This window comes from Ammodytes marinus, assembly GCF_949987685.1.
Source record: "Ammodytes marinus genome assembly, chromosome: 24".
In the NCBI taxonomy this organism is placed as follows: domain Eukaryota; kingdom Metazoa; phylum Chordata; class Actinopteri; order Uranoscopiformes; family Ammodytidae; genus Ammodytes; species Ammodytes marinus.
Window position 1 is genome coordinate 14,534,839 of NC_137228.1, and position 16,700 is coordinate 14,551,538.

Consider the following 16,700-nt stretch of genomic DNA (forward strand, 5'->3'; position numbering starts at 1 on the left):
CCACACTGCACCACCAACCTTTCGTACTGGAACTCTTTCTCTGCGCCCTCTCTCTGTGCTTTGGTGGTGGGACTTTTTAAAAAACCCAGATAAGGATTTGAACACACAACTTCTGGGTCTCCAGGGCTTCCGCTATCAGACTGAGCTAGTTCTCAATTCATACCAGTGAACTTTCTCCGTGTGCTTTTATCTCTGTGCTTAGGATATTACTGTCTCAGCTGCTCATACTGAATCCTCTTTCACTGAGGTTTTCACAATGACCACAATCTAATTGAAAAATAATCCTTAAAGTTCAATCAGCAAGAAGTTCTCTATATCAAATGTGTCTATGTATCTTTATACTGTTTGTACATGTCTGACAGCACTGTCATTGGTAGAGATGAGATAGAGACCAAGAAAAGCTTCATATGAAAGTTGTGCAGCTGGATAGCTCAGTAGGTAACACCGAAACTAATGCTGTTACTGGAGACCGGGGTTGGATTCCCTGATCGGGGCATGCCCAGTGAGAATCATGACAAGTGATTTATGACTTGTCATGTGAAGTCTTTCCTGGAGAAAGGAGTTTGTAGTTTGATTACATCTAAGTATAATGTGTGATTAGTGTTACTGGATTAAGTAAGTGTTTTGACATCTATTAATGGAAGGACTGATAGGTTTATGTCACGCTGAATTGACCAATATGGTTTGACCGTGTTGTGAACTTCTGGCTCCATCTGGAAAGTTATGACGAGGTGGAAAACAGGTTATTCAATCATTCCTCTTCAATGCATTTGTTTACGTTTAATTAAGGACAGACGTAGCTGTAAAACAACCTTCCAATCTTCCATGACTAGTCTGGCAGCTTCTTCTTCAATCTGAGACATGTTCAGTTGGCTCAAGAATCTATAAAGTGTGTGCCAGGATCTGTCCACAGTCTCCTTGGGTCACAACATCAGTGTGTATGTGTGTATTGAAGCCATGCAGCAGAACACAATCCCACGGACTCCTGACCAGTTTGGTAGAGGAGCTGTAGGTTTGTTATTATAACTGGGCCAGCATTCCGGATTTCACCCACTCCGTTCGCGAAGAAAGTTTGGTGTCCATACCTCTTTCCTTGAATGGCTCCTAGGACTGTTTGCCTCCATGCTTTTCAACATACTTCCTTATGAGTACAAACAATGTGACCAGCTGGAGTTTTTTTTGGAATAGAAGCACAAAAGAAAGGAAGTCAAGTTAGTCCTTATTCGTATGAATAATTAATTCTCTAAGTAAATTCACAATATGCATAATCAAACATTTAAATAAAATTCAAATAAATCAGTTAAATATTGTCAGTACAAAAATTAAAACGTCAGTGTATATATACATACATATATATAATGTATAAATAAATGATTATATGTGAACTAATTGATATTGCTTTGGATATATACACAATGCAGTGACAGTTGATTCAGCCTAGGATAAATGATAATGTATTTTCGGATGTACATTAGAATGTATTAAGCTTAATGGCAGAAGGTTGTTTATCATAACTAGAGACCTGCAAGCACACAAACAAGCACACACACACACACACACACACAAGTAGACACACACACACACACACACACACACTTTTGATTCATTAATACAAGAAAGCCATTTTTAGAAATTGTGCGGAGGAGTATGCTGTGGCAGGGGATTTGGAAAATTCAGCTGGCATGCGTCCCATGATCCTTTTTGCTGCAATCCCTGGCACTCTGTAACTCTGACAACAAGAACATCAGTAGAAAATTCCTCAGGTCAGGTGCGTCGTGTTGCAACCTGGTTTGAAAACTATTGATGGGGGTGAATGTGAGTTGACAATGTCTGCATGAGAAACTGTTGTTAAGGGTGTATTTCTGGAAGCTATTACTGCTACATCGGTTCCTCACCACTTAACTCCACTGCATATATATTGACTCTAAATATACCATATTCATCTATTATGGCTACAGCTATACCCAGGGCCCGGGAAAATGCAATCAACTGGCTTTTGCTGCAGAGGCATTTACCTGCATTTTAATTCACGTTTGGGACTTTGGCGCTGCACTCAATAGCATCTAGACACACCTCAGCCCTGTTTACTAACGGGGGCTCACAACCACACACACAGGCACATACACACACACACACACGCACGCACACACACACACGCACACACACACACACACACACACACACACACACACACACACACACACACACACACACACACACACACACACACACACACACACACACACACACACACACACACACACACACACACACACACACACACACACACACACACACACACACACACGCGCACACACACAAACAAACACACACATACAAACCCTTCATCTCTTCTGCCTGGTCCCATTTGGTGCAATACCTTGTCACCTTGGCGATCGATATGCCTGGGTAATGGCCGCCTGGAGAGGGGTGCACTTGAATGACGGTTGGGGGACTGTAGGAGTGAGGGATGGAGCGATGTTTGCCAGCGTAATTAACTTCTAGTGGAGTCGCTCCAGTATTCACACTCTGCACCACCCGCCGTCATTCACCCTGCATTACTCCTCTTCCCCAACCCACCCCCTTACCCCAAGCATAAACAACATGCCAATTAAAAGGGTGCCTGCACACACTCGCGGCTGCTCTGCTTTGTTTGCACACAAGGGCTCCAAATAAATATTCATCTCATGCTTGTTTGGTGGATCATATATTATGGATCACAGAATTTAGCTAATGAAATTAAGTTTTTTTCGATTTCGATGTCATGAAAAAAGCATTAGACTAGTGCTAATAATGGGGCCAGCCTTTGCAAATGTGACAGGAGATTGTATATATGGAGACATCCACTGCACCTCGGTAACTGCAGATAACTATTAAAGATTTCAATTTTCCCGCTGTCACTTTGGATTAAAGTCAAAAGCTAATTTGCTTGGCTTTGTTGCAACAGGGATGGAGGTGATGGTGACAACAGGGCAGTTTTACTGAATACGGTAAACGAGGAGAGGCCTTGCAATCATAGCAGCCATCCTCTTTGCTATTCAGCTCAGTCGCACGTCTTGCTTTTCCCCTTGCCAAGCACAGCAGAAATGTACAAAGGCCGAACTGGTCAGAGAGTTTAGCTTAGCTTGCTGAGACCAAAAGTGTTTGCACATGCAATTCAATGTTTCAAAAGTTTGGAGTGCTAGATTGTGGGTATTGATTTAGTCGAACTCAGTAAGAACCTTGCAGCTGCATCACTGCAACACAACGCAGTCTCTGCCTTCTTTAAAATGGGCTGTTTGTTTTCAAAATATCAAGGGACAGTTGTAGTGCAACATACATTCAACACGGACAATATCCCTCAATGTCACTCATGTTTGGAGGTTATACTTTGTACTGTACAATCTACACAAAAAAGGGGAACAATTTGTAATTCCAAAAAGCCAGTCTCAAATAATGTCTCGCACAAGCAATAAGAATAGAATTAGATCGTATTATCTCTTCCTGTACCTGAATGTACCTCAATCTAACTTATGTGAATATTTGTGTTTTCATTGTTTCATAGTTAAAGGAACTCCGAGGAACTTTCAGTTTGTGCTAAGCGCTGTCATAATGACCTACTGGACCAACTTTGCAAAAACAGGGTGAGTGAGACTTTTACTTTCTTACTCTTTCTTTAAAGGTTCTCCGAGGAACTTTCAGTGTGTGTTAATTCTTGCACCCCCTTTGGACAAAAGTGGTAGTGTTTTTACCACGCCAGCTGTTGTTCCTGGGTGAGCGTTCCCATGACAAAAGCATTAAGAAAAACAATATAAAAATAGAATTATTTGCACTGATGGTCTCATTTGCTGTTACAAATGATTTATGATCAGGAAAAATTAGACTGTTTCAGAAGTATTAAAAAAGTTCCTCGTAGCTACTTTAAATGCCATTATTTTAAACAATCACAGATATCCAATCACATTTTTACACATAACACACAACTAACCAATAAAATAAAATAAAAACATCTACAATAGTTTTTTTTCTCTCTTTTTTAGAAAATACTGTGATATTTTATTAAAAATGTTGCAGAAAAAGTTTATACAGGTGTCCAGCCAGAAATATCTCTATTATCACTTAAGGCAAAACTGCAAAAACAAATAAGACAAACTAAATATTTTCGAAACCTCTACATTAAAATCCCTTTGTTATCTTGACTGGTTTAGGGACCAAATGGCAAGAATATATCTTTTATAGAATTTACAAATGTAGCATTAAAATCTTCTGGATGTATTTTCCATTTTTTGTAATAGGATGCAAAAACGGAAAAAGTTAAGTTAATGGTAACTTTTGTTGTAATTTTATAATAATTAAGGTCATTAATATTTACACTCATTCACTTGCTTTTGAAACCAAAAATATCACAAGCCTGGCACAATACTTTACATATTGCTAGCATATGACAATTTGAAATATCTAACACATATATCTTTACAAACATATCCAACTAATATTGATACAAAAAAAATCACAAATCACAAATCTCTTTTTTAATTCTAAATAATACATTGCTGGTCACGTTGTAAGCTCAGGCAGTGCTGAGATGGCAAGACGGAAAAAGCCATTAAATGAAAATCGTTTGAAGCATAACAGAATGAAAGCAGATGATTGGATCTAATCAGTCCTCATTCTCAGACAGGAGACGTGTCTAAAAATATGAGAGAAAAGATATCCCCCGAACATGCGATGTCTAATGAGTGGAAACAAACATCGCAAAGCACGCAACGAGACTGTCAGTGGGGGGCCTGGACACTCAGTAATTTCAAGTTAATGCAAGAGTATTTTTTTTTCTTCTAAATTGAAGGTAAGGGTCCATAAAACAATTTTAGTTTGGGTGTCAAGAAACTAGACAATTTTTTTGCCCATCTTCCAAAATGGCCACAATCGAAATTGTGAGTTTTGGAACGTCCTAATTTTCACACCAAAAAAAATCAATTGGTTCTGGTTTCTTGACACTCGAACCAAAAATGTTCTATGGACCCTTACATTCAATTTAGAAGAGAAAACTAAACTTTCACAACAACTTGAAAATGTCAAATTACCCATATACGCCCCCCTCTCCCCACTTTGTATGTGATGGCCTGCAGAGGCAAATTGTGCAACTCTCCAAGAATGGGATTGTGTTCGCATTTTGGTCGTTCTGTGAAAGAAAAAAAAGGTTGTAATAAGAAAAAATAATGAAGAATGTTTGGATATATTTACACGCACCGTAACAGAAAGCACACGCTGAAAAAAAAAACATAAAAAGATCTCAGCCAAAATAAAAATAAAACAAAAAGGAGGTCTTTAATATTATTTTCTTTTTTTTAAATTTGAAAATGTTCACGCACAACTATATAACTTTTTTTCTTTTTTCTTACAAAGTTTTCATAAATACATTTCAGGCTGGGGTGTAGAATTCTGTGCCCAAGACAGGTGTCCGATGCATGGGGGATCATGAAAAGAGGATGATTCGGATGTGTAGTAATTGTTGCTTTTTCGACTGTCAACATTGTCCTCCTATTGTGTTGAAACAGTCCACTTTGTGTTTACAGAATACTAACAGTCTTTCCCCTGGTTGCCTTGCCTTGTCTTTTGGTAAAACTCCTTGAAAACCGTCAATGAAGCTCTGCTCCAAATAAGAGTTACAACTACAGGAACATTCACTTTGAATATTTTCATGGATTTTCATGATCGATTTATAATGTATATACTTTTCAAGAAGGCGTGGTAGCAAAATAACATCTGCTCAGTCTGTGCGTGACACAGTTTTATCTCGTCATATTTGCCTTGGTAGGTAGATGTCGATCCAAAATCCAGAACCTTCCAATACCAGCGGAGCTATGCCCAATATTCAAAATGGTTTCTTGAATCTTGGGTAACGCCTGTAAAAAGCTCCTTTATTTGCCTTGTTAGGTTTAGAGGCTGAACCAGAGGAAAATCCAGTCTAATCGGAGCTATCCCCAAGATTCAACTTTCAATATGGTGTATGTCCTGTGTATATATATGTAATGTATATTTGCCTTGGTAGGTTTCAGGTCCAATCCAGAAAAAAACATCACTGCCCCAGTCCCCAGTGGAGCTATACCCGTGTGGTGGAGTGGCCGTGGGGTAAGTTGGTACTGTTCTGGCTTCCCCCGAAGGTGTTGAAGTTGTGCAGTGGCTGCATGCCAGCCAGGGAGTTGGGTATCATGGTGATGGTGCTTGGGGCCATGAGGGGTATGTCATCGGGCGAGCGACGCAGGGTGAGGGTGTAGTCTGGTGGGCATGTGAGGCGCATTGTGTCATGGCTCTGCATGGACTCACACTCGTGGTGGTGCTCAAGTTCATGCTCAAGCTGCTGCTGCTTCATCTGCAGCGACATCAACTCCTCGCTCTGTAGGTGAGCTACGTCGTTAGCAGCGGACTGTGCTACGTTGTTAGTCGGAGCTGAGTTGCATTGCGGAGTTGGAACTCGCCGGTTAGAGTCGTGTCTTCGCTTGTCTTTCTTGTAGTAAAGCGCTGCAAAGGCCAATATGTTCAGAAAGAGAAGGGAGGCTCCGACAGCTATGGTGACACTCAGCTCGGTGGAGTAGTCTCGCTTGGTCTCGATCACAACTGTGGATTCGTCCGTTAAGTCTCCACCCTTGCGCTGGTCGGTGGTCTGTTTGGTGTTGGCAGAAGGGACCCCTGGGTGGCGCGTGGTGGAGGGCCAGTTGTTCTTGCCCGGGAAGCGTTTGGTGTACGGATACGGAGTGGTGTCCTGTGGCGGGATCTTAGTAGTGGTGGAGACATATTGAAAGAATTCGTTGATGTTGTGCAGATGGGGAACTAGCTCCAACCAGAAAGCAACCTTGGTGGCACGGTAATGGTCCCGGACGCGAGGTTTGAGTCCGATGTGAAGGTACAGCTGGTCTTTGGGGTTGTACTTGGTCCAGGCCACCTCCTCAAAGCGGTTGGGTTTGGTGTGGATGAACTTTGTGTCCTGTGGGACTGGTTGGTTTGGATCCCTGGGAGAAGAGAGACAGGAGAGGAAAATAAAAGATTAGATTAGATTAGATTGGACAACTTTATTGATTCCAAGAAGGGCAATTCATTTGCAGTTTACCACGTACACAATCACACCAACAACTTCCAAAATCTTAAATTTCAAAAACACAGTAAATAGACAAACAGATTAGGGAAGGACAGCAAGGTAAAGATAGTAAAGTAATACAAATAGCGATAAAACATATGATAAATAGACATTGTTACATACTGACAAAACCGTAAAGGGCTAATGTCATTTGAAATGACTACCGTATGAGATGTCATCAAAGTGTTTTGATTTACCCATTTACATCTTAGGATATAGACCTGACCTGAGCAATTATTATACTGTACCACTCTCCAGAAAATTGTAAACCTGCATTAGTGAGACATAAAGGATAACTTCAGATTGACCCTCATCCCTATTTTAAAACATGACATTTAAAAAAAGATTTTTTTATGTGAATCTTTAAATTGTCTTTTTGAAGCAGAACTCTCCAGATTCACTTAGCGCCTTTCTGTGACACTTTCCCAATGAGTCATTACTACATAAGTCAAAATGTTCCGCTCCCTCTGTTCACAGTGACTCAGAATTTGAATGCACCAGAACGAGCTGACACAATGTCCTCGTCCTTTACACACCAACGTAACGTTCCCAGGGCCTGCTGTCACATTTCCTTGATATTCAATCTCACACAGGCTGTTATTTTTTGGAGTTTGGAAGAGATCTGCCGCTCTAGCGACTTTGTGGGAGAGATTTCATTAACTTTGGAGAGGTGAGAGGGAGTGGGAGCTGGACAACAACCTTGGACTGAAGTAGTTTGTGTATCCGTGTGTGCTGTTGTTAAGAGTGGTGTGTGTGTGTGTGTGTGGGTGTGTGTGTGTGTGTGTGTGTGTGTGTGTGTGTGTGTGTGTGTGTGTGTGTGTGTGTGTGTGTGTGTGTGGGTGCATATGTGAATACTCAATAGCAATGACTCATAATGAGTCCCGCATTGCATTTTGAGGGCCACCAAGTAACACTATGAAAGACCCAATATCAGTGTGTGTGTGTGTGTGTGTGTGTGTGTGTGTGTGTGTGTGTGTGTGTGACTGAAGAGGCTATGTGTGGTAATACAAAGATGTGTGTAGTGTTGCAGCCCCAGGTGTTTTATGATTTGTGATCTCTTAATGCACTAAATGCTTTAAATGTCACATAGTATTCTCATATTAAGGCTCAAAATTGTAATTTAGCTTTCTACTAAGAACTGTTTTCTTGGTGAAGTGTCCAAAAAAAAATTATATTTTTCTATGAGTGCCATACCTGAAATAACAGGAGAAAAATCTGACTGGGGTTTTTCAAGTGGACCCCAGCAGATATACAGCCCCGCAAAAAATTAAGAGACCATTCTGGATTTTTCTTATATCTTTATCTCTAGATTAATTATTTAAAATGCTCTAAATGACAATATTTTTATTGTGAATTTGGTAGAAATGTTGTCAGTAGTTTATATTATAAAACAAAATGTTCATTCAACTCAAAGATATGCCTATAAATAGTGAAATGAGAGGCATAGAACATTTGGAGTGGTCTCTTAATTTTTTCCGGAGCTCTATGTCTACTATAGCATAACAGAGCTACATACAGAGGAAACACTAAATGTATTCTGTTCTATTGTAAAGGTGTATTTTGTTCATATGGAGCCCGGGGAATCGGTCTTATAGCCAAGGTAATTACCATTGGGGGTCAAATACAGTCGGTCCAAAATGTCTTTGTGTCCACCTGTGCCTTTGATTGGCTAAAATTATTCTCTGATCCAAAAAGCTGGACATAATGTTATGATGCAAGGCCTGCCCTCCAACTGGTGGCTGCATATGGAACCATGCATAAGGCACTGCTAGCATGTGGTGTTAACATATGCTGGAACAATATGCCACTACTCTGACACTGAATTAGCTTTTTTTTTTATTAAAAAGTGAATGCTAAGGGCAAGATACATGCTTTGCTCCCATATGTTTTCCCATATGTTTTCTATTTTTTATGTTTCCCTTTTAACCTTTAATTGTTTTATGAATTTTGTATTCGCTTTGGCAATTTGTCTGCCTGTATTTATTCTTTATTTGTACTATCTCTTAAATGCAATTTGTAATGTCTAATCTTGATGTATTGTATGCCCCTGTAAAGCACTTTGAATGGCCTTGTGTCTGAATTGTGCTATAGAAATAAACCTGCCTTGCAATGCTTTGCCTATTAAGTGGCCAATCTGTTTTTAATGAGGGTGACTCATGCCATAGGTATAATAATAGAGGCTATGTCTGTGCACCTCTTAGCGTGACAGGTGTATGAAAACATCTGTTAGCAGACTGGTGGAACAGATGCTTTCATATACTGTGATGTACTCGGTGTTACCTGCCTGACACAAAAAGCGCAACATGACTTTTTCAGGCATTTCTTTTAGTTATTTGATTATTATTTTCACTCAAACAAAAATCATTTTGCGATTTTGACATATTACATTATTTCAGGTTTTATACCTTTTTTTATTTTTTTTGCCCATCTTGCAAAGGGGCCACAATCCCAAATCCACACAAAGAAATGTTGGTCTAGATTCTTGACACTCGAACCAAAATTGTTCTTTAGACCCTTACCTTCAATTTAGAAGTGAAAACCAAACGTTTGCATCAACTTGAAATGAAGATATCATAGTACCCATACACAGCCCACTACTTCAGTGATACATTAGCTTTGAGAGTCTTATTGGAGGCATACTGAAAAAAAAAATAAACTAAACAAGATATATGTCTAAATGGCAGCCTATCCCCCACTGATCAAGATGTTGTTTGTTCTTCCTAAAGTGAATTTTCAGTATGACTGCGCTGCAAACACTCCGATACCTAATCTAAAGGTGTGCCTATCACAAAAACGTGACACAACTATAAACAGCAACTTAATCCTATTGTCTAATTCAGCAGGGAGGATATGACTAGTTTGATTATCCTCCGCTTGATCTCTCTGACTCATAAGTTAATTATTGGACTCACGCTTCTCATAGCAAAACTTTTTGTTGATAACCCGTTCCCAACTCTATCTTTGGAGCATAACATAGCCAGTCTCTGTAGGCCTTTTGAAGTCATTTCAATGAATTATTTTAAACACACATCAAGCTGAGCCCTAGGCAGTCTTTTTTTTTTATTTTTTTTTTTTACAAGAGGCATACATCTTTGTCACAGAATGAAACGCAAGTCAGATTCTGTTATTTTCAAAACGTTCCTTTGCATGTCAGTGGTACTAACTATAGACTAAGAGACTTGATTTGAATAACAGTAAACAGCTTTTTAATGCAGTGTACCAGAGATACAGGACCAATGTTAATGGCACATACAGTACTTTGCCAAACTATTGTCATTATTATGGCTACGAGGAACTGTTAAATATTTCTGAAACAGTCTTATTTTTCCGCTGATGATCATAAATTACATGTAACAGTAAACGAGACCATCAGTGCAAAGAATGCTATCTTTATATTGTTTTTCTTAATGCCTTTGTCATGGGTATATGCTCACCCAGGAACAACAGCTGGCGTGGTAAGAACACTACCGCATTTGTCCGAAGGGGGCGCTAGAATAAACACAAACTGAAAGTTCCTCGGAGCACCTTTAATCTATCTCAAAGTGCCAGAATAGTTTCTTAAAGAAGTCATGGTAATGCATTAATAAAAATGCAAGAAAACCTTGCAAACCTACAGAAACAAAAGAGTAACAAAGTAAAAGTCGCACTCACCCTGTTTTTGCAAAGTTAGTCCAGTAGGTCATGACGACAGCGCTCAGCATGACATCGTTCTTGGAGAAGTTGCAGTTGAAGAGATCCGTTGGTCCGATCATGGGGATTCCAAACACATAGGGCACCTCATCCCCGTGAGCCGAATCCGCCCAGCTGGGCTTCATATCGCTCTGACAGTGGTGGTAGAAAGCGTAGAAGTAAGTGGGCGAGCCGTACTGCGCGTGGAGGTCCGCTGTAGCTACTGCCGGCGCCACCCATTGATGGTCTGTGAACAGCGCTACCAGGGTCTTACGTCTGGTCTCTGGGTTCTCTTTATCAGCCCAATCTGTGTACATGAACTTAATGGTTTCACGTAGGGTGTCTTTGCCCTCTGGATAACCGTACAGATGGTCCACAAAGTCCGACACGGCAAAATCAAAATCATTCGCGGACACCCCGTCCTCGCTGTCCACTATCCCGTCCACGAATTTGAAGCCTTCCCCTTGGTTGACCCCCAGCATGATGTCATAGTTGAGGAACTCCCCTTGCTCCATGAGAATCTGTGGGTCGTCAGGGATTACATCACCGTCTATCACCGGCCCGAATGCGATGTGGTATTTGGCGGGGGTGATGTATTGCTCTATCAGCTCCTTGTAGTTCTTGTTCTGCAGACACTCCACCAGGTCGATGGTGTCCAGCATGTTACAGCCAACCTTCTCAGCCAGGGCGCGCGTGTACTTGGCCGGCTGGTAGTTGACCGCCCAGCTGGACAAAGCTGTGCCGCTCTGGATGATGGCTTTCTGGAACAGATCTGAGAATGGAGAGGGGGATTTAGTGAAATATACAAATATAAAAGCACAGAAAAATGTCGGCAGGAAAGAATAATGTATATGTATGTGTATTTGTGTATTTAATTTACACAAGTTACATCAAAATTCGTTCTTCTCTTTGGCCCAGCAAATATTTGATTTCGTAAAAGCAGAACATGGTTTTTCATTTCTGCTTGGAAACAACTGAATTCAGAGTTTGTGTTTATAGGCAAAAGTTAAATTTTTGATATATAGGAAATGCACCAATCTAGCTTTTTACTACTCACACTGTCCACACTCAGACTGAGGCTATCTGCCTAGACTTACTCTGCTCAAATCAAATGAAATCAGTTTTATTTCTATAGCCCAATATCACAAATAGACATTTGCCTCAGTGTGCTTCACAGTCCCTACAAAGTATGACACCCTCTGCCCTTAGACCCTTAGCTCGACTGAGGAAAAACTCCCAGTAAAAAAAACTTCTTTAACGGGAAACAAATTGAGAAAGCTCAGGGAGAGTGCCAGAGGAAGGTTTTAATAAGGCGTCCCAGTCTGCAGACAAGAATCATGTCAAAGTGATTTATAAATTCCGTGTAAACAGTCTTCTATTATTAAAGGGGGACATGAAGTGTTATTTGAAAAAAAGAGCTGGAAATTTTCCCTTTTTTCTTTGAGGAGCGTTTATGTGTTTGTGTTTGAATGGCAATTAACCATTGACAGGCTAAGCTCAGGCAGAGAGAGGCACAGAGACAACGTTAACTAACCAAACACCATAGCTTACAAGCCGTGTGCAAAATGTGTTTCGTTAGTAGTGGTTTTGACAAATAAAGACCACACTACAGGTCAATTTAAAAGCTATTTAATGTGCTACAGTGGAGGAAATAATTTGCAGCCTTGCTTGTAAATTGATCTCAACAGTGCCCTTATTGCTAGTGGATTTGTGAGGCTGATTTTGAGTGTGTCCACTTGGCTGTGATAGAATAGTAATATAACTGCTTTATGCAAATACAGAGTAACATTCAACAATGTTCCAGGAATTAGTTGATTGAATAGCAGAGGCTGCAATCATGAAAGCGAAAAGGATCCAGTGATCCAAAATATAAACATCAAATCCAGCACTTTCATAAATACAGAAAATAATTTGACTTATTGTATTAATGTATTTGACTCGTGAGTTTATAAATATAAAAATGGAGTCAGTGATTCTGGGGAACGGGTGTTGTCAAAATCACTTTTAGTCAAAATCAGTGAACGAGGAGATATTCAGTGATTTTAACCAACACTCTCTAACCACTACACCAGGAGAGCCCCAAACGAGGAAATCCTTAAACTCTAGATTTCTGTCATAGCTAGATAAACACATCTCAAGGATGACTGAATACTGATGTTATATTGCCATGTCCCTTATGATCAAAACAAACCCTACAAGATGATTGCTGTTTGAATAGGGACACAACCAGAGGCATTTTGAACATCCTGGAACATTCTCTGACTGCCAATCAGCAAGTAGGCCACACAATACACTGGCAACACTGCAGAGATGATGTGTATTGTTCTTTTTTCTATTTTTTTCAGAGAGCTATTTATACTCATGCAAACACATAGTGGTGGTGACTCAACCAGGCCGAGTTGAAAATAAGTATGTTTTGAGCACAGAAGATACTTTAGCCTGGTTAGAAGAGTGTACAGGCTTTCACTGCTCGTACTGTTAGTCAGATGTGGAGTGCATCAGTTGAATCTACTGTACGAAAGATATTGTGGCGCTTGTCGTGGCGAGATAATGGTAGTTCTCTGCATGTCATTCCCCTCTCTAACCCATTTCATCTCTGTCTCTCTGCACTGTCAATAAAGCCTTGAAAATGCCCCCCACAAAAAAAAATTTAAAATCTATCCCCGCGTTCCAAATCACATACTTTTTCTTTTCACCACACTACATACTAACGTACAGAAGAGTTTTAGGGCCACAGGAGAGAAAAAAAAATTAGATAAGGAGGATGTTTATTTCATTATGTCGAAAAATGTCAAGAATAAAGATGAATACTGCAAAATGCTATTGGAGTTAGTGTGGTATCTAGGTATTTTCAGCATACTACAATTGACGTGCATGTATTGGGACATCCTAAATCTTTTTCTGGCATACTAAATAGTATGGAAGTATGGGGATTGAAACGCAGGGTTAGTTTGAAGTAACCTCTATACATACAGAGAGTGGGAGATTTTTTCGACCTTGGTATGTTTACTGCTGATGGTACTTCAGCCTTAGTGACAATCTTCACAGCAGAGCTCCCATCTATAGAAGCAAATTCATTGAATTGCTCTGCAGGGTATAATACAGAAGTACTCGGCTGGGCTTTGAGTGTTTGCCGACTCCCTCAACCATGATTGCCGCAATCAGAACATAAGACTTTTTTGTCTAAATGTAAAGTAAGCCATTCCTATTCCATCAAGTACATGATGAAGGGTGAAAAAACAGAGATAATATCTGCGACACCAGACGGCCAATAGAAAGCCTCCATCCTTTTGATTGTTGCCTATCAGATAAGCACAATATATTTTCTACCAGCAAGGTAAAAAGGGAGGTTTTTTTGGGGAAGGGGCATTTTTCACAAGTCCTGTATGTGTCCTACACAGAGAGGGAACTGCCCTGGTCACTGCAGTAGCACTTTTTGAGAGATAACAAAGCCTATTTTAGATATTTGGGAAAATATTCAATCTCTCTTGTCTAGCCCTTATTTGATTGGCTAAAACAAAGTTTAAAAAAACAACAGATCCCAGTTCACTGTAACTGAAGTAACAGAGTCACTGCTTGTCTATCCAGCTCTACAGTTCAACGCCTAAATATGAGAATCAGTAAATGTGAAATTCAGAGGATGACTAAATAGTGTTACCACAGTTTAACTGTTGCTGGTCACACACAGACAGACAGACAGACAGACAGACAGACAGACACACACACACACACAGACAGATAGACAGACATACCTTCTGAGTAATGGGACAGGGTGAGCAGACTGACGCAGGAGGCCCCGGCCCCAGACCCAAAGATAGTGACTCTCTTGGGGTCTCCTTTGAAGGACTGGATGTTTTCTTTGATCCACCTCAGGGCTTGAATCTGGTCCAGCAGCCCGTAGTTACCCTTCGCTGCCTGGTCACCTGTGCTGAGGAACCCTGGAAAAACAGACAAGAGAAAAAAACAACCTTTAAACCTGAAGCTTGTAGAATTTTAGGGAATTTTTCATAGCATTCCGTTGATTCTCCGAACGGGAGCCATAGAGACGAACTGTTGTGATCTAGAATTGTACCAATTGATGATGTCATATTACACATTGCACCTTTAATAATAATAATAATAATGGATTGGATTTATATAGCTATTTTCAAGGCACTCAAAGCACTTTACAGGGTTCCAGGTTCCATTCATTCACACATAGTCATACCGGTGGTGGTAAACTACGGTAGTAGCCACAGCTGCCCTGGGGAAGACTGACGGAAGCGTGGCTGCCATTCAGCGCCTACGGCCCCTCCGACCACTACCTCAAACATACAGCAGTCATACACATTCACACCAGGCAAGGTGGGTGAAGTGTCTTGCCCAAGGACACAACAACCATGACACAGGTGGTAGAGCGGGGATCGAACCGCCAACCGTTGGACCAACCCGCTCTACCACCTGAGCCACAGTCGCTTCACTTCAGAAAGGTTTTGGGACAATAGGGGCGCTCATGGTGTCCCCCATAGAGTCTCAGTCCTCTTCACAGCAGACCCAGGTTAGAATCCAGCCCGGGTCGATCTCTGCATGTCATTCCCCTCTCTGCCCCATTTCATCTGTCTCTCCTAAACTGTCTAATAAAGCTTTAAAATGCCCACAAAAAAATCTTATAACAAAATAAAGGTTTTGAGGATTTCTAGACAGAAGGTTCATATTTTTTTTTAATCCTTGATATACTTGGTCCATCCTTCTTAAATTGTATCCAATTTACGTCCTTCACCATTTAATTGAGTTCAAATGGGGAAATTAAGAAGAGATCAAAGCTGTGTATTCATCAGGAAAGTCGTTAGAAATGTGTTAACATAGCAGGTTGTACTCGCAGTAGGTCCTTATGTTTTTAACAAGCTTTTTCAACAAGGTTTCAACCTTGAGGGAAAAAAAGTAATTGGTGTTTCTTTATCTTTTTAATTTAAAATAGCTAAATACATGAAAAGCAGGACAAAATAGCAATACACCAATTCTCTACTAACTCAAGGCTCCTACATTTAGGAATCTTCTATTTGATTTAAGGTCGTTGGAGTCTGTGAACATTTGTAGGAAAAAAAGCTAAAACAAAATGACAATGCCAAAAGAGGCAACACAGTTGGACTGATTGAGCTTGTAGATAAGAAGAGGATGTAAAATACAGTTCCACCCACTCGCCCTAGTCTCTCTGCACACACACACACACACACAAGGCTGCACGCACGCACGCACACACACACACACACACACACACACACACACACACACACACACACACACACACACACACACACACACACACACACACACACACACAGTAACAGATACACACACAAACAGAAAGGTATGGGGCGGTCGAGATTTAAATTATTCACATTCCATGATGATTATAGATGTTTTTCAAAAAGATTCAGGGCACACACACACACACACACACACACACACACACACACACACACACACACACACACACACACACACACACACACACACACACACACACACACACACACACACACACACACACACACACACACACACACACACACACACACACACACACACACACAAACTTCTATTAAAACATTTCCGGCTTAAGCCCTGGAAGCCTGATGCTGACTACGCTGATGCAAATGACTCATACCCTTAGACAGTGTGACATGTCCCTTCATTACCGCGACGACCACACACATAATGAATGTTGACTCCATCCCCGTAAACAACAGAAAAGTGGATTAATCCATCGCTGAAAATAGTCTTAAAAAGATCAGCAGCCTGTATGAGTAGGATCTGTTCAAAACTGCAGTGAGCGGATGTTTGATGAGATTACTGAGCCTTTTTTAAATATAAATCCATATATACAGCCGTGGAAAAAATTAAGAGACCACTCCAAGTGTTCAGTGTCTCTTGTTTT

The 16,700-nt window shown here is 40.5% G+C and overlaps 1 protein-coding gene across 5 annotated transcripts in view; it reads right to left on the reverse strand.

The window, feature by feature from the left end:
- Positions 1-6,082: 6,082 nt before the first annotated feature.
- Positions 6,083-16,700, reverse strand: part of nlgn4xa (neuroligin 4 X-linked a) — a gene marked incomplete at its 3' end in the record, with an annotated part of 63,757 nt that continues 53,139 nt past the window's right edge. For all 5 annotated transcript variants that reach the window (XM_080053048.1, XM_080053051.1, XM_080053049.1 and 2 more), the window contains exons 3-5: positions 14,536-14,721; positions 10,766-11,555; positions 6,083-6,989 (exon numbers count right to left, since the gene is read on the reverse strand). In XM_080053048.1, coding sequence (XP_079909174.1) covers positions 6,083-6,989; positions 10,766-11,555; positions 14,536-14,721 — 1,883 coding nt within the window. The remainder of the gene's footprint in view (positions 6,990-10,765; positions 11,556-14,535; positions 14,722-16,700) is intronic.